At 40.4% G+C, this 27,951-nt stretch overlaps 1 protein-coding gene across 1 annotated transcript in view; it reads right to left on the bottom strand.

The window, feature by feature from the left end:
- LOC149792117 (long-chain specific acyl-CoA dehydrogenase, mitochondrial-like) overlaps window positions 1–27,951 on the bottom strand; it is an 84,018-nt gene that overhangs the window by 19,172 nt on the left and 36,895 nt on the right. The window contains exons 6-7 of the mRNA XM_089970640.1: window positions 22,143–22,374; window positions 18,386–18,601 (exon numbers count right to left, since the gene is read on the bottom strand). Coding sequence (XP_089826766.1) covers window positions 18,386–18,601; window positions 22,143–22,374 — 448 coding nt within the window. The remainder of the gene's footprint in view (window positions 1–18,385; window positions 18,602–22,142; window positions 22,375–27,951) is intronic.

Here is a 27,951-nt window from a genome sequence, read left to right as displayed (position 1 = left end):
CCATCTATCTACTTTCACATCGTTTCTAGCAGAAGAACGAGGATCGAAATGAGTCACTAAATGTTCTAAGGAATAGCCCAGGCTGCGATGATGCAGAAAATACACACAATATTGTCCACACACCAAGGAATCTGTGCCTTGTAATTTCACATTATTGAATCTAGTGGTTTGAGCATTTCTTCTCATAAAGTCGATGATATCGTCTTCCAAAGGGGGCAATCCGTACGAATCGAAATATTCCACACATCCTTCTTGAGGAAAGTAGACGGCTACCCAGTGGGTTCCTGGGAGATGACTTTCGTCCGTGTTGATCACGTAAGCTTGATGGTCTTTAGGTTTGCGATGAGGGAGTTCATCTTTAGCACAGACGACAGGATTCCAAGAAGCTGTATACGAACTGTGGTTCAAAAGGTAATAAAGTTCCCAGGTATCCATTGTTTTCTGTGTTGTTTTTTTTCTTCTTCACAGGTAATAATAAGTTGTCAATTCGATCCTGACTTTTTGCTTGAAAATGTCTGACGAATAAACGGTTATTCGTTCTGTTTCCTCACTCTGATTCAGGAGAGCTTCGATACGATGGATCTCCAGAGGCGTTAATGGAGGCCAAGAATGTTCACGCAAACCTTTATACCACTGATAAAACACGTCTTCTTCCGAGATGAGACCCCAAGCTTCGTCCAGATACTCGTCCAATTTTTCTTCTTGACTCAACATCAGGCATTTATCGTGTTGAATTTGACTGGGATGATCGTTTTGACATCCATAGCAATTTTTCTTGATCAATTCCGTCATTTTGTCGACCAAGTGTTTGGCAAAACAGGAGACTAAATGGGCTTCTTGTTCTGGCCATCTTGACTTCATCATGACAATTTCTTCGTCTTTGTCTTGGGATTCTCCTTCCACGGTCTCCTCACATTTCATCTCCAAAGTTTCTTCACTAGGTAAAGAGGGATAACAGTCTTCCATGGCTTTCTAGTAATCTAGAATGATTTCTCTCAAACTGTTGATTTCTATCGTATTGTCAAATTCTGCATACAGGATGACGTTCAACGTTGGATCAGCAGGGTCTCAATTTGCAAACTGAATTTCCACACGAATCTGACCAGATTTTATAGGGTGGAAATGTCCCTCGTCGCTGCCTTGGTCTGGAGTGAAATCGAAAGCCCACAAAGCATAGCCTCCTACATAATCCTCGTACGTAATACCGTGACTGGTGTTGGTTCCTAACTGACCGGTGGCTTCGTACAGGGACAAGTACGATCTCAAGTAATTGTTCTGGGCAAAGTTAGGCTCAAAGGGTCGTGTACACAAGGTCTTGCCGTCGCGACTGACTTCAATTTTGGACACGCTAGAGTGTCGAAACTCAAAAGGATTTTCGTTGTGAAGTCCATTGAAAGCTGAATTCCTGACGATACCAACGATCAAACGCTTGGGTAACTGTCCTTGAAACAGATGATCTTCTATCATGGATCGCTGTCCAACAGGAATGGTGAACGTTTTCACTTCCACACGTCGTATGGGATACTTGGCGGTCGTTCTGCTCAACGTCTGACTGATGTCGTTTCCCACTTTAGGTAACACTTCCACACGGCGTACGTAAAGTCTGGCTTCTTGGATAACAGTTTTGTATTCGTTGGCATGGGCCATCAAATGGAAAGCGGCAGTGCTACGATTCAGTCTCAGGCGAATATCAACTCCGTTCAGTAAATACTTTTCTTGTAACCACATGTCCAAATGCAAACGATCCATCAGTTCTAAACTACGTCCTTGCAGAATTTTAGTTCTACGTGTGTTAAACCCCGCATTGTGAGGATTGTCATCTTCTGTCAGGGCTGTGTCGCTAAACGTGGCTGCACCTGCCGTGTCAGGTTTCCATACCACGCAAGCATCCAGATGAGTATTCTTGGCTTCTTTTCCGTACGTCAAGAGATTTTCCAAGTAGGCACGATATGGGTAAGTATCCATGCTGCTGCTGACCAGTTTGTTATTCAAGTACAAGTCCACTTCGCTGAACAAGGAATGCATGAAATTGTTGACGGGCGCTACCCTATCATTGGCTCCAGGATTGGTGTTGTCAGTTTTGATCACTTTGACTTTCAAATACAGGTAACTGCTATTCAGATCGATGTAATCTTCGGGTTGTCCTTTGATTTCGAACTCGATGGGAGCGGAATCCGTCAAAGAGGAGACGGGATGAAATTCCACCCACTGGGATTCTTGCATCGTCATCATGGTGGGGGGCATGGCAAACATATCCAGTTCCATCTTGGAACAAGCACATGACTCTCGGTGCATCATTTTTTTTCTGTGTCTCAATAATCGAAAACGTCTAAGTCTCGAACGGTTCTTCTTTTCTTGGCTTTTCTAGCTTGAAGTCTGGTGAAAAGGTGTTTTCTTCGTCGTCTCTTTCTGCCTTGTCCTTGCTGAATGCCTGACTCGGTAGCGTGCAGGGCATTTATAGGTGTGTCTCGTCGGCCTAAAATGTCTTTACCCGTTTGCAGCAGGACATTTTTGCCTGCCCTCATGAAGGCTTCTTTAGGGTTTTGTTTGTCGATGATGACATTTTGGAGAAATTCTTTGCCTTGCGTCAGTGCCGCATCTTTCAAGGCGTGCAATCCGCGTGTCACCATCGGTTTCAACACCGGGGCCACCGAACGAAAGGCCGATTTTAACATGTCTCCTAAACCGTGTCCTCGCTGTCGTGCAACCCCTTGGTACACTGGATACATGACTTACTTACGAATCGTGAGAGAACCGTTTTCGAAAATGGAGTTTCACCGTGACTTTTCCTTTGGTAAATGGAATATCTTGTCCCAGATCTCCTTTTATAGTAATGTTGACCGTGTCCAAATACGACTTGCTGACTGGCAAATAGTGAGGATGGACAAATTCACGGTGGACGTGGTAAGTGTTTCCACCTTCCTCGTCAGCGTTCGCGGCAGAATCCACTTTGAAAGGAATGACACGCAGTAACGGTACGGAGGTGTGTCCCACCACGTTATACTCCACCACATCGGAGTACACGAACATCAAATTCAGTCCTTGGTTCAGTTCTACTGGGGTACGAAATAACTTGCTAAAAGACTCGTTGTCGTAAACGATGGGTAATTCGTTGTTCTTGAGTATGCTCATTCTCAGGTTCATGTCTCCACCCAACATGTCATACAATTCAGGACAAAATAAAATGGACATGATTTTACTCCGCTCAAATTTCATCGAGAAGCGACGAGCTACTTTGTGGTACTCCATGGTGACACTTTTGTTGACATGCTCCAAAGCTTTCCCAAACACGCCATTAAACTTGGCAGCTATGATGTTGACCAAATGTTGACCACTGAAATAATAACCTGGGGAAATGAAAAAGTGGTAGGTCCACTTTTGAGTTTTCTCATTATAGGTTTTATTGTCATATATGACTTTCTTATTCAACTCCTGTTGCAATGACTCGTCATGAACTTCCACATGAAAAAAATTTTGATTGGGAAGGACATTGAGGACTTGGGTTGGGTGAATGATTTCCACTAAACCCACTTCCCAATGGGCTTCGTGATCTAAGGGGATGGCCTGAGGTAATTTGGCCGTGTAACAGCACAACGTGTTGTGGGGAAACACCTCCATGGAACTGTCACTGGGTAAGGTTAAGTAAAATTGGTTTTGGTGACTCATAATTCCAGAGTTCTGTGGCTGTCCGAGAGAATATTAGTGGATGTCAGAGGTGTGTCTCCGCCCAAAATGGGGTTCTGGTTGTTGTTGGAGTGGTGACTGGCACTGGCACTGGACACAACGTTCCCGTTCGAGGAGAATTTCAGGGAGGGATTGGGAAGCAGGTAACCGATGCAACTGCTCAATAAAATGGTCCACAATTGTTTGTCTCCTTGTTGCAAACTCAAATTGGCAATGGCTGCCCCGATGACACAATACACCACGAAGATTTGGCAGAAAAAGACGATTTGCGTTTTAGGCACACGTTCTCCACACCACACCCACAAGGGTTGTTTTTGTAAATCTTGCACAGAAGAACTAGGGGAAGAAGGACTGGTCGACGTAGCTGCGTCTGATGTGTGAAAGGGCATGATGGTCACTTCTTCTTTTTATAGTCGATGACTTGCGAAGCGTCGATCCAAGAATCGAAACTGGGTGGATATCCTTTCCAACGTACTTTGACTTCTTTGACACGTCGTTTGCCCACTTTACGGGTTCTGCGTTCGAGAATGCTTTCGATGTCGTACACGTCGTCTTCTATTTTGGTGACACGTTGTAACTCGGGCAAATAAAACGTTCCTTTGAGTACTTCTCCGTTCATGTCTTCCAATTTATAGACGGCAGGATGACGGCCATGTACTCGTTCAGTGACGCGAAACAATTCGGTCGTCCAGTTAGGTAAGTAACCTTTGTCGAAAGTGCGTTTGGTTTTGCCAATGCGCACCCAATCTCCTACGGTCAACTCTCCACTTTTCTTGGGGACAGCCCTCGTCGGGGACGTACCAAACAGGCACTCGAACACCAGCACTTCGTTGTCGGGAGTCACGTCTTGCGGGGCACGTCCGATGCTTCAATGGTAAGATTGGTTGTACGCTTGCACCAGGTGCGGTAAGATGTCGATGTACTTCAGAGTGTGGTGATGCGTAAAATATTTCCACATGCGTTCTTTCAAAGTGCGTTGAAAACGTTCCACGATGTTGGCTTTGGTTTCGGGATTCTCGGTGGTAAAAAAATGAATGTCACGTTTCTTTAATTCTTTTTGGAAAGCTTGGTTCAGAAATTCGGTGCCTTTGTCCGTTTGCCATCGAAGAGGGCGACGACCGCTTTGTTTCAACACCCGTTGCAGGGCTCGCACTAACTCGCTGCTCGATTTGGAAGTCAAGGGCACGACCCAGGCAAATTTGGAAAAGACGTCGATGACACAAAACAAATATTTGTAACCACGATTGTAGCTGGCTAAATGAGAGACATCGGCTAAATCGGCTTGCCATTGATGATCGATGCCTTCCACTCGGGTGCGACTTCTGGCAAACTTGCGTCGAATGGGTTTGTGCAAAGTGTAGGTAGCTTGTTCTTGTAACCATCGTTGCACTTGAGGTAAACGGAGACTTTTCAGTCGCGTTTTGGCAGCACGATACAATTTTTGAACTCCTGCGTAACCTGCAGGATGCGAGGGATCGTAGTAAATGCTAGCTAAGACTTTTTCCATTTTTTGTGTTGATTGGTGTCTTAATAAGGCACCCACTCTTGGAAGAGGCTACTCTTTTTCTCTTGGGGTATTTTCTTGGATTGCAAGGCTTTGCGTGTGCGGCCAGCAATAGGTGTCGAAGAGGAGGAGGATGTCTGAGCAGGGGATATCGGTTCTTGTTTCACTTCTGTCTTCACTTTCTTTTTCTCTTGTGAGGAAGAAGGGGTGGCCATCATCTTTTTAATCCATCCAATTCTGGAGGTAGATGGTGTTGTTAACTTGCGTACTTTTTCTGGTGGAGTTTGAAACCCTTCCTCTTCTTCTTTTTCTGTCTTGGTCACGGGTACTGGTACTGGTACTGGTGATGGTGCTGGACTTTTCATCAAGGTCTTAAAATCTTTCAAAGTGGGTAGAGCTGTTTCGTCTAAAGCTTTCTGGTGAAAGAGTTGCAGTCTTTGCAAGAGTTGACCGTACTTTTGCGATTTTTCTGTTTCGGACAAATCTTGACGATCCATCAAGGATTGCAATTCGTGTTGTAACTGGGACATCTCGCTCAAATTGGGATTGGGAGGCAAATGCGGGGTGCGTTGTTCTTGCCACCGATGGTATTCCATCCATCGTTTGTAAGGCACTAAAGCTAGTTTTCGTCCTTCCATGGGGTTGTCAGGGGTGAATTCTGAGATTTCGGGACTTCCGAAGGCCTTTTTATCTTGCTCCCATCAGTCCTCCCAACATGGTTCCCAAGACTCCTTTCAGTATGGGGCCTAACAAGAGAGGTAAAATGCCTCCACGTTGGACCAACATCTTCTTTTTTTGACGAATGGGAATTTTCTTTTGAACCATTTGGCGAAGAACGTGACGATGTTTGCTTAAGCATTGTTTCTGGTGTTTGGACAAAGGGATCGTGCCTTTCAAAACGTTCAAACAACATTCGCACACGGTATCGATGACCTCTTTGGAGGCCGTTTGAATGAGTTTTTTTCGTAGGGGTGGAGAAGCTTTGGACAGGACAGATAACAGGTCCCCATGTTTGGCTAAACGTGGTGGCAGTCCTTTCCTTTTCTTTCCTTGGGGTTTTCTGGAGGGTGACATCTTTGAGTCTTTAGGAGCACCTAAAAACACTGATACCCTACTCGGTCACAGGTCTTTTTTATACTGGAACACGTCGCCACTGATTGTCTTTACGGCGTATTAGTTTGAGGACAGGCATGACACGTCGTGCAGGGGTACGCAACGGACTAAATCGAGCCAGTTCTTGCTTGGACAAATCCAGTAAACTTTGTAACATGCCCGATCTTTCATGGACTTTGATTTTGGGAGAAGGTACTTTGTGAGCAGCAGCCACTGCCGCTAAATTGGAAGGTCCTGCCACTGGGGAAGTTCTTTTGGGGGTCATCAACGGAGAAGTTCTTGGTGTGATCAACGTCTCCAAGTACTCTTCAGTTCCTGGTGACATCAACGGAGAAGTGGACAAACGTGAGGCTGCCGGAGACGCAGTCATTGCCGTGGCAGGTCGTGGTTTGCGAGTGTAAGGTTGCGTCCTGGCCGAAGTGCCTCTCTTGCGACTAGTTTTCTTCTGTGGACTTTTCTTTTTCTGAGGACTTTTTCTCTGTTTCTTTTTCTGGGGGCTTCTTTTCTTTTTCCGGGGTGGTGTCTGGTAAGAGGAGAGTCCTGCCACTGGAGAAGTTATTCTTCTTGGGGACTTGGTCTTTTTCTTTTTCTTCTTGGAGCTTCGTTGGACTTTTGTCTTGGGGATAACTTTGGGGGCATTAGGATCCCATCTTAAGAGTGAACGAATGATGACCCCTCCTAGAGTACCGCTCCCTCCAGGTTTCAAAATGATTTGTTTTTTGGTTTGAGTGTCGATGCGGGGATCGGCCAGTTGGACCAAAGCGACTTTGTTTCGATCGAAAAAGCGTTGAGTTTGATGAGGAATCTGAATGATTCCTTGGAGTAATTGACGTGCCGTCACCGTGAACCATCGTAAGACTTCTTTGAGACTAGCTTCTAAGACACGGGCTCGTGTTTGTGGATCTTTTTCTCGACTGATGCCATACAAGGCACGAATCAATTTGACGGGAAGATGCGACTGAAGGGACGTCATGTTCACACTGTGTGAGACAGACGAAAAAGGGTCTGAGGTTTTTATAGATTTTTTTCATGGGGAGTGAAATGAAGTCGAGGACGGAGACGTGTACAGGACAGGCCCTCCGTCTTGGCACCAGTGGTGAAACAAGTGGGTACGAAATCGCAAATCCTCGGGGGTCGTAGGTTTCAAATCGACGAGTAAATAGGCGTGTGGCGTTTGAGTGGCATCGTCGTACGCCTGAGTCAACCAAGGCGTTCCTAACTGTTTGGCTAAGACTTGCACTTGCGATTTATCTCGAGGGCTTTTAAACAAGACCACGTAATGCGCATTGAGACTGATGGTGCGATGGGCTTTACTTTGTTGAAACAAATTTTGGGTGATGTAAATGACACTGGCATTACGGTGATGCCCTTTGCGCGTGAACCACAGTTTAATTTCTTCTTCGTCTTCTCCTAACATGTCGTCGAAAATGACCAAATGGGTTTGACGGGAGTCAGAGACGATGCCGTCGTCTTCTTTAGGAATGCCTTCCACAAACACGATGGAATCGCCTTGACTTTCTCGCAAGAGGCTGTACGCCGATTGCCACTCTTTGTAACACCACACGATCCGTTGAGGGGGTCGATCGATCAAATGATGTTTATGTTCGATCAAACGTTTGACGAATTCGGTTTTGCCTGAACCGCTAGGTCCAGCAATGAGCATGTTAAAGGGATGGCGAAGATACAAAGCCTCCCAACTAGCACGATCTAAGTGTTCGTCGATGACTTTGACAGTAGAGGAAGAGGGAGCAGAGACAGCAGAGGTAGCCATGGTATGAGAAATGTCACTTGTGACACGAAAAAACAAGACAAGAGTTTATATACTTTTTCAGAACACGTTTATTGAATGTTTCAAATATGAACACGAAAGACAAAAATACATACAACCCAAATAGTGATGTACAGGAATATAAAACACAGCAAAGCGATCAAAGTGGAATATAAACAAGTGTCTGTACAACATGTTTTGGTTAACCAAGATGTCCTAGGGACAGTGTGTAATGTTCTTACAGTCTCTACATGAGGTATTGTCACACAAGTGTCCTCCCGGAATGACCTTTCAGGCATGTCCATGACAGTCCTGTCCTGAAGCGAGTGGTTGTTCTCGGTGACGGGTTCTTCTGGCACCGTCACTAACACAGGTTGAAAAGTAACTTTTTTCCTTGAACAACTCTTGTGCATACTGGGCCACTTCTTGGGTCCAAGCCTCAAAACCCCCCTTTTTCCAGTCACGAACATCTGTCCAATGGGGATGTAAGTCACAAGCTACACACACATCGTCATACACGTCTTGGGTAGCTAAAAGTTGACGAATCTTTTTTTCCTGTTGAGGTCGAGAAGTATCCAGATGAAAACGCAAGGCTTTGAGCAAAAGGAGTTTTTCGTGACCATTTAAGGCCATGGAGGTGGTAAGTACTGATCGTAAAGAGTCCACAAAGAATCGGCTGGTAAACGAAATCCCAGAAAACAAGTCACTAAGACACACACCACTTGTCGTCCCAAATTGAATGGATACAGTTCTTGTAATAATCGATGGTAATGATCCACGGTTTGAATATGGTCATTGAGTTCCTTCCACGGAATCTGTTGGATGACATACGACATAAGTCGTGGCATAGCTGCCTGTTTTTATAGTCTCTTTGTTTCGAAAAGAATACACGTACTTTCTAGCCAGTGATGTTCGTTTTCCAGTGGGTAATGTAAATCTTGCATACTGTAAACGAAACGTCAGAGTTCGATTAGAAGTTTCCTCTTCCGCTAAGTAGATTCCACGTAAAATATGTTGGTAATCCTTTACCTCGTCTTCCTCAATGGGTTGCTCTAGGTGAATCTCGAAGTAACCAAAATGATCAACACGTGAATCATCGGGGGCCTGGAAGTATTGAACAAGGTCTGACCACTGAAACAATTTCTGACGAATCAGTTCTCTTATACCCTTCAGGTACCAGTGGTTAAAGATCTGGTGACGTAACGGATGCAATTGTTCTTTACGTTTCACTTGTATTTTGACCAGTTCTCGATAAATGCGTTCTCTCAACTCCACAGGCAAAGCACGAATGTTCTCTAGCAAAGTATCCATGAATAGGTCATACTAATTCCTCTTTGGTCTGACACAAGAAATGTACTCTTTGCACAAACATGGTTTCACTTCAGTGTCGAATTTAAATCGTTGAGTCACTAATCTACACATTACAATTCGTTCAGAAGTTTCCTCTTTCACCAAGTTGACATTGTGTTTAAGATGTTGGTAATTCGTTAACTCTTCCTCTGGAATTCGATGCAGTACGTTTACAATGTAGTAGATAGAATCGTCAATACCAAACCATTCCTTTTTATAACCAGGAGGTCGTTGATCAATGTCTGTCCAATGGAACACTTTCAATTGAATCAGTCCTTGTATAGCCTTCAGGTACCAGTTGTTCAAACACCGGTGACGTATCGGATGCAATTGTTCTTTACGTTTCACTTGTATTTTGACCAGTTCTCGGTAAATGCGTTCTCTCAACTCCACAGGCAAAGCACGAATGTTCTCTTGTAAAGTATCCATGAACAGATTATTATGGTAAGAAGTTACTTCAATGTCTCGGTCCCACTAAAGGTAAGTAATGACAATTCGGTGACCATCGAGCATGTTCTACGTAGGCCGAATCTTGCGGTTCCCAGTGTTGAAGTGACACACCGCAACTGAAGCACTTGACTTTATCTCCTTCGCCCAAGTAGAAAAATCCGGCACTGGCTAATTCTTCGGGGGTCGGTCCTCCCAGATACTTTGGCCATTTTCCTTTGAACGATTGAAGATGATTTTCAAAGTCGCAGTATTCCGACGAACGCACAGGAAACGAATATTCGTTTTTCACAGGTTCGTTTCGATGAGGGTTGAGTGAAATGGGTAGGAGTTTGCTCAGGGCTGGATGACATCCGTAGGGAGGTAAACGTGAAGGTCGACATTCCCCATTAAAACGAAACCCAGTAAAATGTCCAAGAGGACGAGCAGCATCGCTTTCGCATCCCACAGGTTTGACACGCACAGCATCACTTTCCATGACAGGGGTAGGGACACTAAAGTTCCCATGATGCTTTACGGCATCGCTCAGGTCACAACGTACAGCATCGGTCCCATCGCAAGGCTCACAATCGCATTCCACTTCCGAAGCCTCACACTTGAATTGTGCCCTTCTAAACAACTTGTTCTGTATTTCTCTGAAAGTACTCATCTTCTTCGTTCGGTCTTGGTAGTCACAATGAACTATCGATCTTGACCATAGCCCCTTTTTATACTAGTCGCAATGCAGTCTCCAGCTTGTACATCTTTCCTTTTTTACGTTTTTTATGTCTTGTTTCGGAAGGTACCGTCTCTAAGGTACCGTCAACATTGTACCGTAGTGCGATGGGTGGAAAGGCCATAGAAAGGTAAGGGCAGTGCGGAGACCATCGAGTATGTTCCAGAATAGCTGAATCTTTATAGATACATAGATCCATTCGTAACTTCAATCCACAAGCGAAACACTGTACCTCGTATCCCAATCCTGACTCAGGTCCCAAGTAGACAAATCCTGTTCTAGCTAAAACATGCGAAGAAGGTAATCCTTCCCTATCCGTAGACCATTTCTGAAACGTGTCCAATCGACGGGCACAATCACAATAGTCAGGTAAGAAGACTGGAAAATGGTAGGGTTTGAACTTGGAATTCTCATCGTGTTTCTCACTCGATTCTTGCTGTGGCGAAGTCATCTTTCTGGTGGGGTAACTATCCTCTTACAACCAATGTTTTATACCAACGTGTCCATACGGTAAGGTGAAATGATTGGGAAGTCGAACTCGCTTCTGGTACACGATTTGATAAACTTTTTCCAAAGGTCGACTGACGATGTGGTGAGTGGGTAAACGTACAATCTTGTTCGGTTGGTGAGTAGTCACTTTAAAGTTTCCATCCTCTCCCGATTGCAAGGCTTCTTTCAATACCCCAAAGTTGACCACTCGACTGGTACGATGATTCAGAGTCAGTCCTTTCACTTTGCACGTCGTGTGCACTTCTCCTTGTTTGTCCCGGTATTCGTAGCCGTAATTTTTGGGACCGCCACTGACGAAACTTAGAATCTTGTCGTCGGGATGCTCGTCTGTCCAAGCTCCTAAACGGTCTCCTTCGATGTTAGGGTGATGTTGAATCGGGTGATGGATGTAAATGCAACTGTCCGTGTCAAAGTATAGGACGCGTTCTTCTAACAGTTCTAAAGCTTCGTACAATTTTAAGCGAGCATGAGCTGTCACGTAAGCCGCAATGATGACATTTCCAAAAGGGTCGTCTTGTACAAAGTCCAGATCTTCTTCGTAATTGACCAAGATCAAATCCTCTCGAACGACGTCCACGTGTTTCATGTATTTGGTTTTGTCGTGAATCATCTGGAAGTAGCGGGAAGGTTCTGTCAAATATTCCGTCTTGGGTAAACACGGTCGTTGTGCCATTTTACCCCACAAGCAATTTAACATCACTTTGGCAAACGATCGCCTGCCTTCGTTTTTCTCGATGTGGTCTAAAGTGATGCCTTCTTGTTCGTAGTATTTCTCTTTGAATTGTATTTGGTCTTCGGGAGTGTGACACCAGGAAGGATAGCCGCTGGCTTCTTGCTTCAGTTTCAAAAAGGCATCCACGTAGTCTGCGAAAATGCCTTTCTGAGTAGGGTCACCCTTGTGGTATTGTTGTGTCTTGGGAAAGTGGCAAATTTCGTACACTTCTAACAGTTGGTATCCCATGTCCATAGCTTTGAACAATTCTACGCTGACCCAGGTTCCCGTCAAGGCCCGTTCTTCCTGGGTGTGCTGACAAGGCTGATCTTGGTTGCACGTTTCGGCACAAGTACGGCACAAGGGAAACATCAGTTTGCCTTGACAATGGTGAGGTAAGACGGGATGGTATAGGTTCGTGGGAGGCAAAACTTTACACTTGATCAAGCCTTCGTATTGTCGAATGTTTTTCAGGTCGATGTGTTCCGTCAACAATTGCGGGTGCCCTACAGGAAAGCGACAATATTTGCACACGTAGGGATACAGCGAACACACGTCCAAGTACTTGATTTCTTCTCCTTTCTCTTCGTCGGCTTGGTACAGCAAACAGGTGGCATTGGTCCTTCCTCCGTACAAACTATCCCTCGGGTTCAGCGGGTCCATGAACTGGTAACTTTCCACGAGGCGTTTAAACTCGGGATCGGTTTTCATACGGTGATCGTACTCGTGTTCCCACATTTCCACCACTTGGTATCCTTGCTGTTCTAACTTTAGGCGTCGCTGACAAGTGTCCTGGTACAGGTCTTCCATGGTTCGTTGCAAAAACTGATTTTTAGTGTCACGGTCAGGGTAACAGACGGGACATCCGTGAAATAAGCACCCGTTAAACTCGTACACGATCTTGGGGTTTTCCAAATCCCAGCCATCGACCGAATACGTTCCGATGGTCTTTTCGCCTCCTCCGTTGCGGGCATGCTGAATCCATTTGTCTTCCTTGTCGCACAAGTAATGTAACCAACGTAGGGCTTTGACCGAGTATTGACGCTTGACATAGTGGGTCGTTTGAGGACTGATGACAGCCACGGTGTTTTCAGGCATGAATCGTTGGCGGTACACTAAGGAACATGCTTTGGCAATGGTGCAAGCTTCTTTCAAAGGATCGACCCCTCCGTGTTCCATGAACAGTTCTCGAAATTTTCCACAGCAACGTCGTAAAATGTCCACGTCGGAACGACAATACTTTAACATTTCTTCCTGAAAGTCGAAAGGGTCCGAGGCGTGAATCTGGTACCAAGCGTAGAAAGCTTCTCGTTGTTCGGTACGCATGTTGTCGGGGTCGTAATGGTGAGCCTCAGGCAAATGGGGTAGAACGGCATGTTGATTGGCTTCCGTATTGAAAAAGTGTGGAAAGTACCCTTTAGCCATTTCTGTCATTCCAAACGTTTTAGGCATTCGACTCAAAGGCATGGCCAAGTAACTCATCGAATCTTTAAACTGCACTTGTCCCACTTGCATGAAAATGATTTTGGCTCCGTTCAAAGTGACTTTAGGACGTTCGGTGCCATGTTCCGTATAGTACCTCAAAAGAAACTGTCCATCGTATCCGGAGAAATTGTGAGCCATCACCGTGGCATGACGATGACAATCTCCGTAACGTTCGATGTCCTCTTGGCTCCACGTCTTGTTGACGGGGTCTAAGACCCATTGGGCAAAATCGTCTAGCGTCTTCGGTCCCCGAAAGATTTTTTCACGTCCTCCAGGAATCTTGCTGCAGTGAGGGCAATGACTGAAGATAGGTTCTTGAATGCACTTCTCGCACGCTCGATGAGCCACGCAGAAATTAGGGATGTGAATGCCAGTCTCTTGCATGCATTCGAAATCGAAAAAGATGAAATTGCCTTTCTTCTTGTGACCGTCCTCTTTCTCTGGTGGGGGTTGGTATTTTTGCACGTAACATTGGTGTTCCAAGTCCACGATGTGGTGACAAATGTGACATTTTTTCTTTCCTCGACATACGTGTGCCTTGGCATTGTTGGTAAGTATGCCTTGTCCACACGTAGAGCACAATCTCAGCAGTTGACAAGCACATTTCTTCTGTGAACCTTGTGTTTTCAAATGTTGTTGGTAACAGGTAGGGCTGACAAACGTGCGCAGACAAGTGGAACAAGGCACTGGTTCTTCGCTCAGACAGGGTGGAGAGGCCAAACATCCTGGGCATTTCGATCCACAATGCTTGTGTTGCTCTCGATTGTTATAACCATAATCACATTTCTCACAATAATAACCGTATCCTAGGAATCCAGTGATACTGGTAATGGTATCGAAATGGCCATCGTTATAATAGACATGAATGTATTTTCCGTCCTTAAATTCTTGGCCTCGAAACAACAGAGACCCGCGCATTTCTTGAGGGTGCACTTTCAAAGTGTAGCGTGGAGCTAGGACATCTTGCAATTTTTGCATCTCAGGAATGCCACAGGGTGTGTCTTTGGACAGTCCGGCTTGTTGTAACAGGAGTTCTGCTTCGTTTCGTTGTTTGGCTCGGTCGGATCGTTGAATAGTTTTCCAGGTTCTTTTCCATTCTACCGTGTCGTTCTTGTTGGCATAGGTTAGTCCCACCACGATGGCACGGACTAAACACATCTGGTCATGAGGGTTGTTAATTCGGACGAGACTTGTTTTGGTGTTGCGAAGGTCGTCCACCAATAACATCTTTTTGCGTCCTGTCCCTTGAGGAGGAGAGACGTGGGTCATGTCCAGTGTGGCTTTACCATCGGTGATGTCAAACTTGTCATTGGATTGTTGCACGTGTTGAATCTTGTCCATGACTTTGGAAGCGGTCAATTCTGCCGGGGTGCTAAACTCGATCCAAACAGGGGATTTCAAACCGTCGTGTTGTACGGAAAGTCTCAAGCGATCGTCTTCTTTGGGTTGACATTGTTGCTTGAGTGCAGTGAGCAAAGAATCCCACACCTCGGTGATGAACACTTCTGCTTTCTCTAACGGCACTTCAGCCTTGAAATCTTTAAACTTCACCGTGTATTTGTAAGCCGTGGTTCTAAATTTTCTAGAGGAGCGCTTTTCCGTCTCTCGAATGGAATAGTACTTTTCAGGGTTGACTAAGGGTGGTGAACTTGGTTTAGAGGGTTCAGATTCTGGTTCACTCATGTCCTCTTCAAAATCACTGGCATGAATTTGTGCCAAGATTTCAGCCCTGGTACGAGGCGATAGATCACGTTTCTGCCTCTTACTTTCTTCTTCTTCTTTCTTCTCGAATGAATGGGATCGTTTCATCTTGAAAGCAAAAAGTCAAATGACTCAAGTTCAAACACCATGAGCTACTTTATAGTCATAGCAGACCAGCGTATATAAAAGGGTGTGTGTCTTGTCCTTTCACTATTCATTTCACTCTCAAGCCGAGCACAACGATGGAAGAGACTGATCAGATGGAACGTTTCGTCAGAGCTTTGCGAGGGGTCATTAGAAAATTCTCTTCAGACCAGCCTACGGACTACTCTCCTTCCTTTAGAGATAAAAGTCAAGATACTTGCTATATCTGTCAGAAGAAAGGGCATTGGTCTTCAGAGTGTCCAGACCGTCAAAAAAGAAAAAAAACGGGGGATAAAAAAGACAAAAGTCAAGATACCTGTTATTATTGTAAAGAAAAAGGACATTGGTCTCCAGATTGCCCAAAAAAGAAACAAGAGGAGTCAGAAGAAAAGATGAATTCTTCAGAAGAAGAGAAGGATTCTTCTGAGGAAGAAAGAAGACAGGTGAATAAAAAGAAACAAGAGAAAAAAAGAAGAAGGGAAGAAAGCGAGGAGGAAGAAGAGGAAAAGAGTGAGACGGTGAAGAAATTGAAAAAACAGAGAGACTAAAAAGGAGAAAAGAAGAAATTAATGAACTTTTAAATTAAAGTGTTGGGTTATAAATTGTGAATTGGATTGTAAAAAATGGAGAAAAGAATAAATGAATGATAAAAGGTAAGTGTCTTTGAGTTTTGATTTTAAAATAAGAAGCTACACTCACGCACTCATACACAGACACGTACTAAAAGGGTAACATGGGTGAGTTTTTTTTCTGAGTTATTGGCAAATTGAAATTGTATTTCTTTTCGAGAAATGTGGGTGGCCCTGAAAAGGGCCTTTTTTCTTCATGGTGAAGGGGTGAGTTTAAGCAATCAATTTTAACTGCCTTAAGCCTTTGCCACGGCCAAGGCCTACTTCTGGACTGCGTAATGATGATGATGATAATGATTGGGTTGAAATCACTAAGGGTGGTACGGTAGGCTTAATCACAGGGTTGACATGCTTGGCTCGGGAAGGTCGTATTCTCTTCGGTCGTGATAAAGAAGTCTGATACATTTGTTTCAGACTTCTTAACTCCGCTAAAATGTCCAACAGTACCGTGACCGTTTGATTTTCACCCTCTTGTTTCTTTGCTGCTACTTCTTCTTCTTCTTCTTGCTGTTGTTGCTGTTGTTTTTTTCTTACCTCTTCTTCTTGTTGCTGTTGCTGTAGGAGAAAAGCCTGTTCCGCTTCCTTTTGTCGTTGTTTAAATTTCTCCAATTCTTCTTTCTGTCTCTGTCTAAAATTCTCCACTTGCGGTAATGAAGAAAGTAACGAAGGTTCCGGAACAAATTCTTGCGAGGAGAGAAAATCCACAAAATCCCAATTCACCTCTTCTGAAAGTAAGTCCGGGTTCCCTTGGGCAGTCTCCCCTGCTGGTGCACCCCACTGGATCGTTTTCTGAGTTTCCGTCATGTTGAATCACTGTTGCATAGATTGACTGCACACAAGCGCTAGCGAATCTATATTGACTACGTGACGTCACAGACTGCACTCTTTGGATTGGATGCGGGCTGACTGAATTCTGTAACGCGTGTTCGGATTGGTGAATGAACTCAATCCGTTTCAATCCTTTCTGTCCCTATAAATAAGCGCCGCTCAGTGCATTGATTCACCTGTTCTCGGCGCCTCAAGATGTGGACCGATGTGCACTCTTCAACGCTTGTGTCAACGATGATGTTCAGAACGGACATGCTCATGTATGTCCGATCGAAGTGGACTGTTGTTGATATGACAGATGCTAGTCTATGGATGAGGAGAGTTTATATAGAAAGACAAGGATGTCTCAAGAGGGTACTTGTGTATGGACCGGCAGTTAGAAGGAGTTTAAGAAGAAGAAGAAGATGTAACAGATGCCATCTATGTTAATATTAATATTAACATAAACCCAAAGGCCCTTTTCAGGGCCAGCCATATTTCTCGAAAAGAGATAGTCTTTGAATTGCCTACCCCTTTTTTAAAAAAAATTTTTTATTTTTTTTTTTAAAAACAAAAATCCTATGTTCAATTTCCCTTGTCGCTCAACAGTCCCACGATTTTTTCTCCATGTTAATTTCCCTTGTCGCCAGATTGTCCCACGATTTTTCTGCATGTTAATTTCCCTTGTCGCCAGATTGTCCCACGATTTTTCTCCATGTTAATTTCCCTTGTCGCCAGATTGTCCCACGATTTTTCTCCATGTTAATTTTCCATTGTCGCCAGATTGTCCCAAGGGGGTCTGTAATGATAATTTCCATTGTCGCTAGGGTATCCCACTTAACTACTAATAACCTATAAGTATTATATGCTAATTTTTTCTCTGTTAACTTAACATTGTCAGAATCGTTCAGTATTTTACGATATTGCACACCTTCATATTGCATTCACATGCATAAAGGAACTATTTTCTATTGTAAACAAACAATGGACTCAGAGGCCAGCACTTTTGATTAGTAAACAAATCACGTACACTCGTGTAGTAGGCACTTAACACTGTGGTTGATTAAATTTGTTTGTTTGTTTGTAAGAATAAGTAGAATAAGATATTTCTGACCAGTAAAGACTTTAATAGTTTAACTTTTTTAATGAGACCACTGCTATCGCTGGAAAAGGAACTAATAAATCTGATCATGCTAATGCATAGGAGAAAAAACAAACATTATGACTTTTCAAAATGGCAACTGCACAAACCTCTCAAAAATATTAAAGGCCTTATTGGGCCCCCTATCATGACCACACATCAAACTGTAACAACTTAAACTATGTTTTTTTTAGTCTAAACGAGTTAGAATTTGAAAGTCATTTATTTCTTGACTTGCCTGTGGCTGTGAGCAGATGTATGCATAGCCTAGACCTAGATGTTCAAGATGTGTATGTTATGTGGCCTTACCAAACAGGAGTTTAGCAGTCATGTAGGCCTGTCCTTTACTGGCCTTTGTGTGTTATGTGGCCTTACCAAACAGGAGTTTAGCAGTCATGTAGGCCTGTCCTTTACTAGCCTTTGTGTGTTATGTGGCCTTACCAAACAGGAGTTTAGCAGTCATGTAGGCCTGTCCTTTACTAGCCTTTGTGTGTTATGTGGCCTTACCAAACAGGAGTTTAGCAGTCATGTAGACCTGTCCTTTACTAGCCTTTGTGTTATGTGGCCTTACCAAACAGGAGTTTAGCAGTCATGTAGGCCTGTCCTTTACTAGCCTTTGCTAACCTTAACCCTAACCCTTTGCTTCAAAGCAGAGGTAATAGTCCTATATTTTACCTGGAGATATGACAGGGTCTTGCCAAATGCCTTACGCTGTCGGACATACTGCCGTGTCTCTTCGAACATCCACTCAGTGGAGGCTTGTGCCATGTTGGCAATGATGAGTCTTTCCTGGGGAAGCTCCTGCATCAGGTAGTAGAAGCCCTTGTTGGCTTCACCTAGTAACGCACTGGCAGGGAGATGAACATCATCAAAAAATAGCTCAGCTGTGTCCTGCAAGCAGTTAAGTAATTATCAGTCTCTGTTTCTGTCCTTTCTTCATGGATCCAACTGACAAAAGAGTCTAAAACAAATCTCTAAAATGACATATCACCAAACCTACAAATCCTTGATCAAACAGTTTATCAAAAAACAGAAAAAATCTTTGCCCCAAAACAAACTTGCTAACTTGTTAAAAGTTAGCATCGATGTTAAACTTGCCAAAATTGTATCACTTCAAGAAGCTATGTCATTGTACTGATTAACATATAATACAAGTTGTCATTAAAATAACCTTCAACCAAGGAAGTGCAGGTAAAAATATGTGCACTGTAATTATTCTCCACAATAATATTTGGCAAGCTTGCTTTTCAGCAAAGTGCTCATTGCAAATGTGCCAACAACTGGTAAAACTATAGTGCACCAAAATGTCACTTATAGGTTTCAGTGATAGCTGCAAACAGGCTTGAATTAAATAATTTGTAGTTCTTGCATTTTCAAGTTTATGCACATCTTTTGGACCTTGACAGGTTCATAAATAATAATATAATAATCTTCATTGAACAAGAACAGATTAGGGAGAGCCATTTTGTTTGAGAAAATAGTCATGCTGACATCAAATATATCAGGGACAGCCATTTTGTTTTAGAAAATAGTCAGGATTATATATCACCCAAAACATGTAATTGGCTGACCTACAAAAATACTGCAGGACAAATCAAAGCAGAACTAGAAACAGATTTAACCTAAAAAGTGATAATATGAAAAAATTCTTCTATATTTGTAAATAAAATGGTTGGGTACAAGAGACTTCTCCTGCATTCCATCCAGGCGTAATGACTGTGCCCTAGTCCAACTGTTTATTTTGAGTAGTAAAGCATTCAATGACAAAATTTGTTTTATATTTCTGAACTGATATGCTTTCAGAAACTCTTAATTACTTTTTATATATAGGAGGAAATTTTAGCAATCACAAGAAAGACACAAGGGCTTGAAATCTCAAGTTGTATTTTCTGCAGTCAACTTACATTCTGTGTCTGAGCATTAAATTTGATAAATTCTAACTTCTATTTATAGTCTGCCAAACAGCAGCTTAGATCAGAGAGAGAATGGATGGAGACGAACTGCATTTGACCTGGAAAATTGTATCGGCCAGACTTTTGTGACTGTGTAAGATCACTATCATCGGATCATCTTGTTACACGGATTTCTGTTGCAAAAAAAGGGGGCTTCTGGCCTACCCAAGAGACCCTGCAGAGGGGTGTGAAAAGCCTTTATTCATCAGCTGCCATATTTGGGAAAACCACGTGTCATCTCATAATCACAATGGTGTATTAAGACATCAGACAATCAAATCTGTTTTCCATATATTGCAAAATCCACATGCTGGCAATGCATGAAAAATTATTTTTTAAGTGTCTTGTAGAACAAGAATAGATTTGTATTACCATGTGAGATGTCTTGTTGATCAAGACCAGATTTGCATTACCATGTGAGATGTCTTGCTGATCAAGATGAAGACCAGACTTGCATTACCATGTAAGATGTCTTGTTGATCAAGACCAGACTTGCATTACCCGGTGAGATGTCTTGTTGATGAAGGCCAGACATGCATTACCATGTGAGATTTCTCATTGAACAAGGCTAGATTTGCATTACCATGTGAGATGTCTTTGGTGAGCAAGACTCTGACTTGCAATACCAGGTGAGATGTCTTATTGATCAAGACCAGACTTACATTACTATGTGAGATGTCTGTTGAACAAGACTAGAGTTGTATTACCAGGTGAGATGTGTTGTTGAACAAGAAAAGACTTGCGTTACCAAGTGAGATGTCTTGTTCATCAAGGCCAGACTTGCATTACCATGTGAGATGTCTTTGGTGAGGAAGACTAGACTTGCAATACCATGTGATATGTCTTGTTGAAGAAAACTAAATTTGCCTCACCTAACATAGTAAAATATAAATTATCTGAAGCAGATTGGAAGAAAGTTATTTTCAATCATTCATTTGTTTGGACAACTGATAATCTGATGCACAAATCATTATGCGTCCATGAGAACTTAGATAATTCATATATATATATATATATATATATATATATCCAAATAACCAGTATCAACATCAATGATTTTTGCAATACACTCATTACACAGAGATCGCATTCATCACACGTCTCTTGTATTTCTCATCTTTTGAAGAATTAAACAACAAAAACTACATACCTTCAACATGCATCAAAATTCTACTGAAGTTCGTCTGAAACCTAACTTTACCCTGATACAGACATCTTTTGATTTAATTTGCATTACTATTCTGTTCCTGGATTCATCATACGGTACAGTTTTTATTTAATTTGCATTACTATTCTGTTCCTGGATTCATCATACAGTACAGTTTTGATTTAATCTGCATTACTATTCTGTTCCTGGATTCATCATACAGTACAGTTTTTATTTAATTTGCATTACTATTCTGTTCCTGGATTCATCATATGGTACAGTTTTGATTTAATTTGCATTACTATTCTGTTCCTGGATTCATCATACAGTACAGTTTTGATTTAATTGCATTACTATTCTGTTCCTGGATTCATCATACAGTTTAGTTTTGATTCCTTGAGGTAAGCATACTGCAAACCAATCCTCTAAGTGATACACTTAGTTGTATGTGTTTCATAAAAGACAACAAATTTTTCTGCACTCAACTTTGTTGTTGCTGTAGGGTTTAATGCCATTTTTCAGCACAATATAGGCTATACATGGCTGCCAGCATAAATGGTGGAGGAAGAACTGGATAAAACCCTTGAAAGAACCATGAGAAGCTACTGGCATGCTTTCTCACATACCCACATTGGCCAAAACCGAGACTCAAACCCACGCAGACAGAGGTGAGATGGCAGTTATCCATAAGTGCCCAAGACCACTCAGTCACTCGGTGCCTGCAATCAACTGTTGAATTTGTGATGGTTAACATCAACATATAGCATGCTTCCTTGAATGTTTGAAAGACAATTACTTGCAAATGTTTCTAATCAGCAAACAATAATAAAACAATATTATTCTTCTGTTGAGCAAAGAAGCTATGAATTTGAAATTGCAATGACAAACTACTCTACACTGCATTGCACCCGAGATATTTCAAACTAGAATGACACAATACACCATACTCCACTGCACCTGATCTATGAATTTCACACTGCATAGACATAGCTGACCATATTCCACTGCACCTGATCTTTGAATTTCAAACTGCACTGAGGGCTCAGAGTGGCTGCATGGTCTAAACCACTCTCCGTTACGGATCACTGCCATCTCACCTCTGTCTGCATGGGTTCAAGTCTCAGATTCGGCCAATGTGGGAATGTGAGAAAGTTTGCCAGTAGCTTCTCATGGGTTGGTGGTTCTTTCCGGGGTTTTCCCAGGTTCTTTCTCCACCATTAATACTGGCCGCCATGCATAGCCTATCGTATGCTGAAAAATGGCGTTAAACCCTACAACAACAACAACAACAACAACAAACTGCATTGACACACTTGACCATATTCCATTGCACCTGAGCCTTAAATCCAAGCTTCTCAAGCTTTCGACCTTTCTTGAATCCAGGTGTGCCAGTCTCGACCAGGAACAGGCTGATGCCATGAGCCATGGATTTTGCATTGGGGTTTGTAATAGCTACCACAATGACTACGTCACACATCCAGCCATTGGTAATGAAGACTTTGCTACCATTCAGTATCCAGTCAGACCCATTCTGCTTGGCATGGGTCCTAATGCCCTGAAGATCGCTGTTGAGTAAACAATTTTTTATTATAAAACTCATTCCTTGCTGATAATTAGCAAAAAGTAATTAAACTTTCCTGGATGTGAGTCAGCATCTGTAAGAAAACCTTAGAAATCAAAATTTAAAGAACAAAGGTAAATATACTAAGTGTGGATTTTAAAGAACAAAGGTTGTTGTAAATGTACTAAGTGTGGATTTTAAAGAACAAAGGTTGTTGTAAATGTACTAAGTGTAGATTTTAAAGAACAAAGGTTGTTGTAAATGTACTAAGTGTAGATTTTAAAGAACAAAGGTTGTTGTAAATGTAATAAGTGTGGATTTTAAAGAACAAAGGTTGTTGTAAATGTAATAAGTGTGGATTTTAAAGAACAAAGGTTGTTGTAAATGTACTAAGTGTAGATTTTAAAGAACAAAGGTTGTTGTAAATGTACTAAGTGTAGATTTTAAAGATCAAAGGTTGTTGTGAATGTAATAAGTGTGGATTTTAAAGAACAAAGGTTGTTGTAAATGTAATAAGTGTGGATTTTAAAGAACAAAGGTTGTTGTAAATGTACTAAGTGTAGATTTTAAAGAACAAAGGTTGTTCTAATGTAATAAGTGTGGATTTTAAAGAATAAAGGTTGTTGTAAATGTACTAAGTGTAGATTTTAAAGAACAAAGGTTGTTCTAATGTAATAAGTGTGGATTTTAAAGAACAAAGGTTGTTGTAAATGTAATAAGTGTGGATTTTAAAGAACAAAGGTTGTTGTAAATGTACTAAGTGAAGATTTTAAAGAACAAAGGTTGTTGTAAATGTAGTAAGTGTGGATTTTAAAGAACAAAGGTTGTTGTAAATGTAATAAGTGTGGATTTTAAAGAACAAAGGTTGTTGTAAATGTACTAAGTGTAGATTTTAAAGAACAAAGGTTGTTGTAAATGTACTAAGTGTGGATTTTAAAGAACAAAGGTTGTTGTAAATGTAATAAGTGTGGATTTTAAAGAACAAAGGTTGTTGTAAATGTACTAAGTGTAGATTTTAAAGATCAAAGGTTGTTGTGAATGTAATAAGTGTGGATTTTAAAGAACAAAGGTTGTTGTAAATGTAATAAGTGTGGATTTTAAAGAACAAAGGTTGGTGTAAATGTACTAAGTGTAGATTTTAAAGAACAAAGGTTGTTGTAAATGTAATAAGTGTGGATTTTAAAGAACAAAGGTTGTTGTAAATGTACTAAGTGTAGATTTAAAAGAACAAAGGTTGTTGTAAATGTACTAAGTGTGGATTTTAAAGAACAAAGGTTGTTGTAAATGTAATAAGTGTGGATTTTAAAGAACAAAGGTTGTTGTAAATGTAATAAGTGTTGATTTTAAAGAACAAAGGTTGTTGTAAATGTACTAAGTGTAGATTTAAAAGAACAAAGGTTGTTGTAAATGTACTAAGTGTGGATTTTAAAGAACAAAGGTTGTTGTAAATGTAATAAGTGTGGATTTTAAAGAACAAAGGTTGTTGTAAATGTAATAAGTGTTGATTTTAAAGAACAAAGGTTGTTGTAAATGTACTAAGTGTAGATTTCAAAGAACAAAGGTTGTTGTAAATGTAATAAGTGTGGATTTTAAAGAACAAAGGTTGTTGTAAATGTAATAAGTGTGGATTTTAAAGAACAAAGGTTGTTGTAAATGTACTAAGTGTAGATTTCAAAGAACAAAGGTTGTTGTAAATGTAATAAGTGTGGATTTTAAAGAACAAAGGTTGTTGTAAATGTAATAAGTGTGGATTTTAAAGAACATAGGTTGTTCTAAATGTACTAAGTGTGGATTTTAAAGAACAAAGGTTGTTGTAAATGCAATAAGTGTGGATTTTAAAGAACAAAGGTTGTAAATGTACTAAGTGTGGATTTGAACAAAGGTTGTTGTAAATATACAAAGTGTGGATTTTAAAGAACAAAGGTTGTTCTAAATGTACTAAATGTGGCTTTTAAAGAACAAAGGTTGTTCTAAATGTAATAAGTCTGAATTTTAAAGAACAAAGGTTGTTGTAAATGTACTAAGTGTGGATTTGAACAAAGGTTGTTGTAAATGAACTAAGTGTGGATTTGAACAAAGGTTGTTGTAAATGTACTAAGTGTGGATTTGAACAAAGGTTGTTGTAAATGTACTAAGTGTGGATTTGAACAAAGGTTGTTCTAAATGTACTAAGTGTGGATTTGAACAAAGGTTGTTCTAAATGTACTAAGTGTGGATTTGAATAAAGGTTGTTCTAAACGTACTAAGTGTGGATTTGAACAAAGGTTCTTGTAAATGTATTAAGTGTGGATTTGAACAAAGGTTATTTTAAATGTACTAAATGTGGATTTTAAAGAACAAAGGTTGTTCTAAATGTACTAAGTGTGGATTTTAAAGAACAAATGTTGTTCTAAATGTACTAAGTGTGGATTTGAACAAAGGTTGTTGTAAATATACTAAGTGTGGATTTTAAAGAAGAAAAGTTGTTCTAAATGTACTAAGTGTTGATTTGAAATAAAATGCAGTGTACCCTGGACCAATTAGATTTGAAGAGCAGGGATTATTATAATGCTTTAAGTCATTGGTTTAAATGATGCAGTGAGTTTATGTCATTTGTTATGCATATTCAATTTGTATGGTTTGCTTTTGTCAATAATTACAGATTGTACGGGTCATTTTAAAAACAACATATCATATACCTTGTTTGCCTATGATTGTACATTATATTTTACTCTTAGTCTTCTGCTTATGACTGTACATTATATTTTACTCTTAGTCCTCTGCCTACGATTGTACATTATATTTTACTCTTAGTCCTCTGCTTATGATTGTACATTATATTTTACTCTTAGTCCTCTGCCTACGATTGGACATTATATTTTACTCTTAGTCCTCTGCTTATGATTGTACATTATATTTTACTCTTAGTCCTCTGCCTACGATTGTACATTATATTTTACTCTTAGTCCTCTGCCTACGATTGTACACTATATTTTACTCTTAGTCCTCTGCCTATGATTGTACATTATATTTTACTTAGTCCTCTGCCTACAATTGTACACTATATTTTACTCTTAGTCCTCTGCCTACAATTGTACACTATATTTTACTCTTAGTCCTCTGCCTATGATTGTACACTATATTTTACTCTTAGTCCTCTGCCTACAATTGTACACTATATTTTACTCTTAGTCCTCTGCCTACGATTGTACATTATATTTCACTCTTAGTCCTCTGCCTATGATTGTAAACTATATTTTCTCTTAGTCCTCTGCCTACGATTGTACACTATATTTTACTCTTAGTCTTCTGCCTACGATTGTACATTATATTTTACTCTTAGTCATCTGCCTATGATTGTACACTATATTTTACTCTTAGTCTTCTGCCTACGATTGTACACTATATTTTACTCTTAGTCCTCTGCCTATGATTGTACATTATATTTTATTCTTAGTCTTCTGCTTATGATTGTACATTATATTTTACTCTTAGTCCTCTGCCTACGTTTGTACATTATATTTTACTCTTAGTCCTCTGCCTATGATTGTACATTATATTTTATTCTTAGTCTTCTGCTTACGATTGTACATTATATTTTACTCTTAGTCCTCTGCCTACGTTTGTACATTATATTTTACTCTTAGTCCTCTGCCTACGATTGTACATTATATTTTACTCTTTGTCCTCTGCCTACGACTGTACATTATATTTTACTCTTAGTCCTCTGCCTACGATTGTACATTATATTTTACTCTTAGTCCTCTGCCTACGATTGTATATTATATTTTACTCTTAGTCCTCTGCCTACGATTGTACACTATATTTTACTCTTAGTCTTCTGCCTACGATTGTACATTATATTTTACTCTTAGTCCTCTGCCTATGATTGTACACAATATTTTACTCTTAGTCTTCTGCCTATGATTGTACATTATATTTTACTCTTAGTCCTCTGCCTACGATTGTACATTATATTTTACTCTTAGTCCTCTGCCTACGATTGTACATTATATTTTACTCTTAGTCCTCTGCCTACGATTGTACATTATATTTCACTCTTAGTCTTCTGCCTGATCTAGATCACAGTCATGCTTACATCAATGATGTTTTCATTTACAATGACACCTATAAAGATCACTTGAAAACCATTCAGAAATTCTTTGATTTAGTGATGCATATTTGACAACTAATTTAGGTAAAATTGAGTTTTGCTGTGCTTGTGTTAAATTTTCAGGACAAACTACAAAGGTCAAGGCTATCTCTGATTTGCATGTGCCTATCAGTGAAACAGCAATTGATGTAATATGTGGGTACAGCTCAAATTTTTCCATAATTGCTTAAGTCCTGCCCAAATTCTTGTGTAAGGAAACAAAGTTTCATTGGACAAAAAATATCAGGAGGCTTTTGATAACCTGAAGGCCATACTTAAGGGTGCACCTGTTCTCTAGTTCCAAATTTCAGTCAATCACTTAAAATGTCTGTTAATGCAAGTGATGCTGGGGTTAATGGAGTATTGATTCAAAAAGATAAAAATAGTGTGGATCATCAAGTGTACTATTTTGTAAAGTAACCAAACAAGCACCAATGAAACTACTGCACAACTGTATATTTTGTGTCATTAAAAGACTTCAACTTATGTAACTTTAATCATAGGTGCATCTGACAAATAGAAGAAAACTTTACTGTATGAATTGTTCTTTTAGGAATGGGTGTGTTCCAAACGGTTCTATCACCAGTCTGAATTAATACAATTCTAATTAAATTCCATTGGTCGTCAAAATAAGATCTAGCCTATAGTCTTCAATTTACCAGTGGCCTGAAGTGTGCTGATGTGCCAACAGTCTTCCAATTAATAACAGTAATATCATTTAAAATGTCTTTGTCTCAATTCATTATTATAATTTATATATATATATATATATATATATATATATATATATATATATATATATATATATATATATATATATATATATATATATATATATAATTCTAAATCAATGTTTCTGTCAAAGAATATTTTAAGCAATTTGTAATTCCAGAGAATAATAGTTTGAATAAATAATTCCATCCAATTTCAAAACCTGTACACAAAAATAAAATGATTCTGCTTCTGATGTTATCACAAGAATGAAATTTGTTTCAAGTAAACAAGGTTATAAAAAAAAGACACAAAAGTAGAGCCAGGATGTAGGTCCAAATTTTATTTCTAGAAGATTACAAGTTGTAAGCAGATAAAATCTGTTAACAAAATTATAATAAAGATCATAGGAAACCTCAGGTACAACAAGGTTTTCCTGGTGGAACTCCAGTATTCTAGACCCAGACCCAATTAACATGTCTACCTTTATTGTTAGTCACCCTAGTAATTAACTCCTAGAGATATATTAACTATGTCTTATGTCTTTGCAAAATAAAAGCAGTTTCAATGTCTCTAGTCAGGTATACAGTGAACTTAATTTTGCACAAGTTGAAATCCAAAATACCATTACACACAGTCTATCATCCTGGAGAAGAAAAAAAAAACAAATACAAAAATTAAATATACATAATAATAATAGAGACATTTTGAATTGCACTTTGTGATAAATCAAGACTG

Source organism: Sinohyriopsis cumingii, chromosome 9 (assembly GCF_028554795.1).
Source record: "Sinohyriopsis cumingii isolate HCF-2022 chromosome 9, ASM2855479v2, whole genome shotgun sequence".
NCBI classification, from domain to species: Eukaryota; Metazoa; Mollusca; class Bivalvia; order Unionida; family Unionidae; genus Sinohyriopsis; species Sinohyriopsis cumingii.
This window is presented reverse-complemented; position numbering and strand designations above follow the sequence as displayed.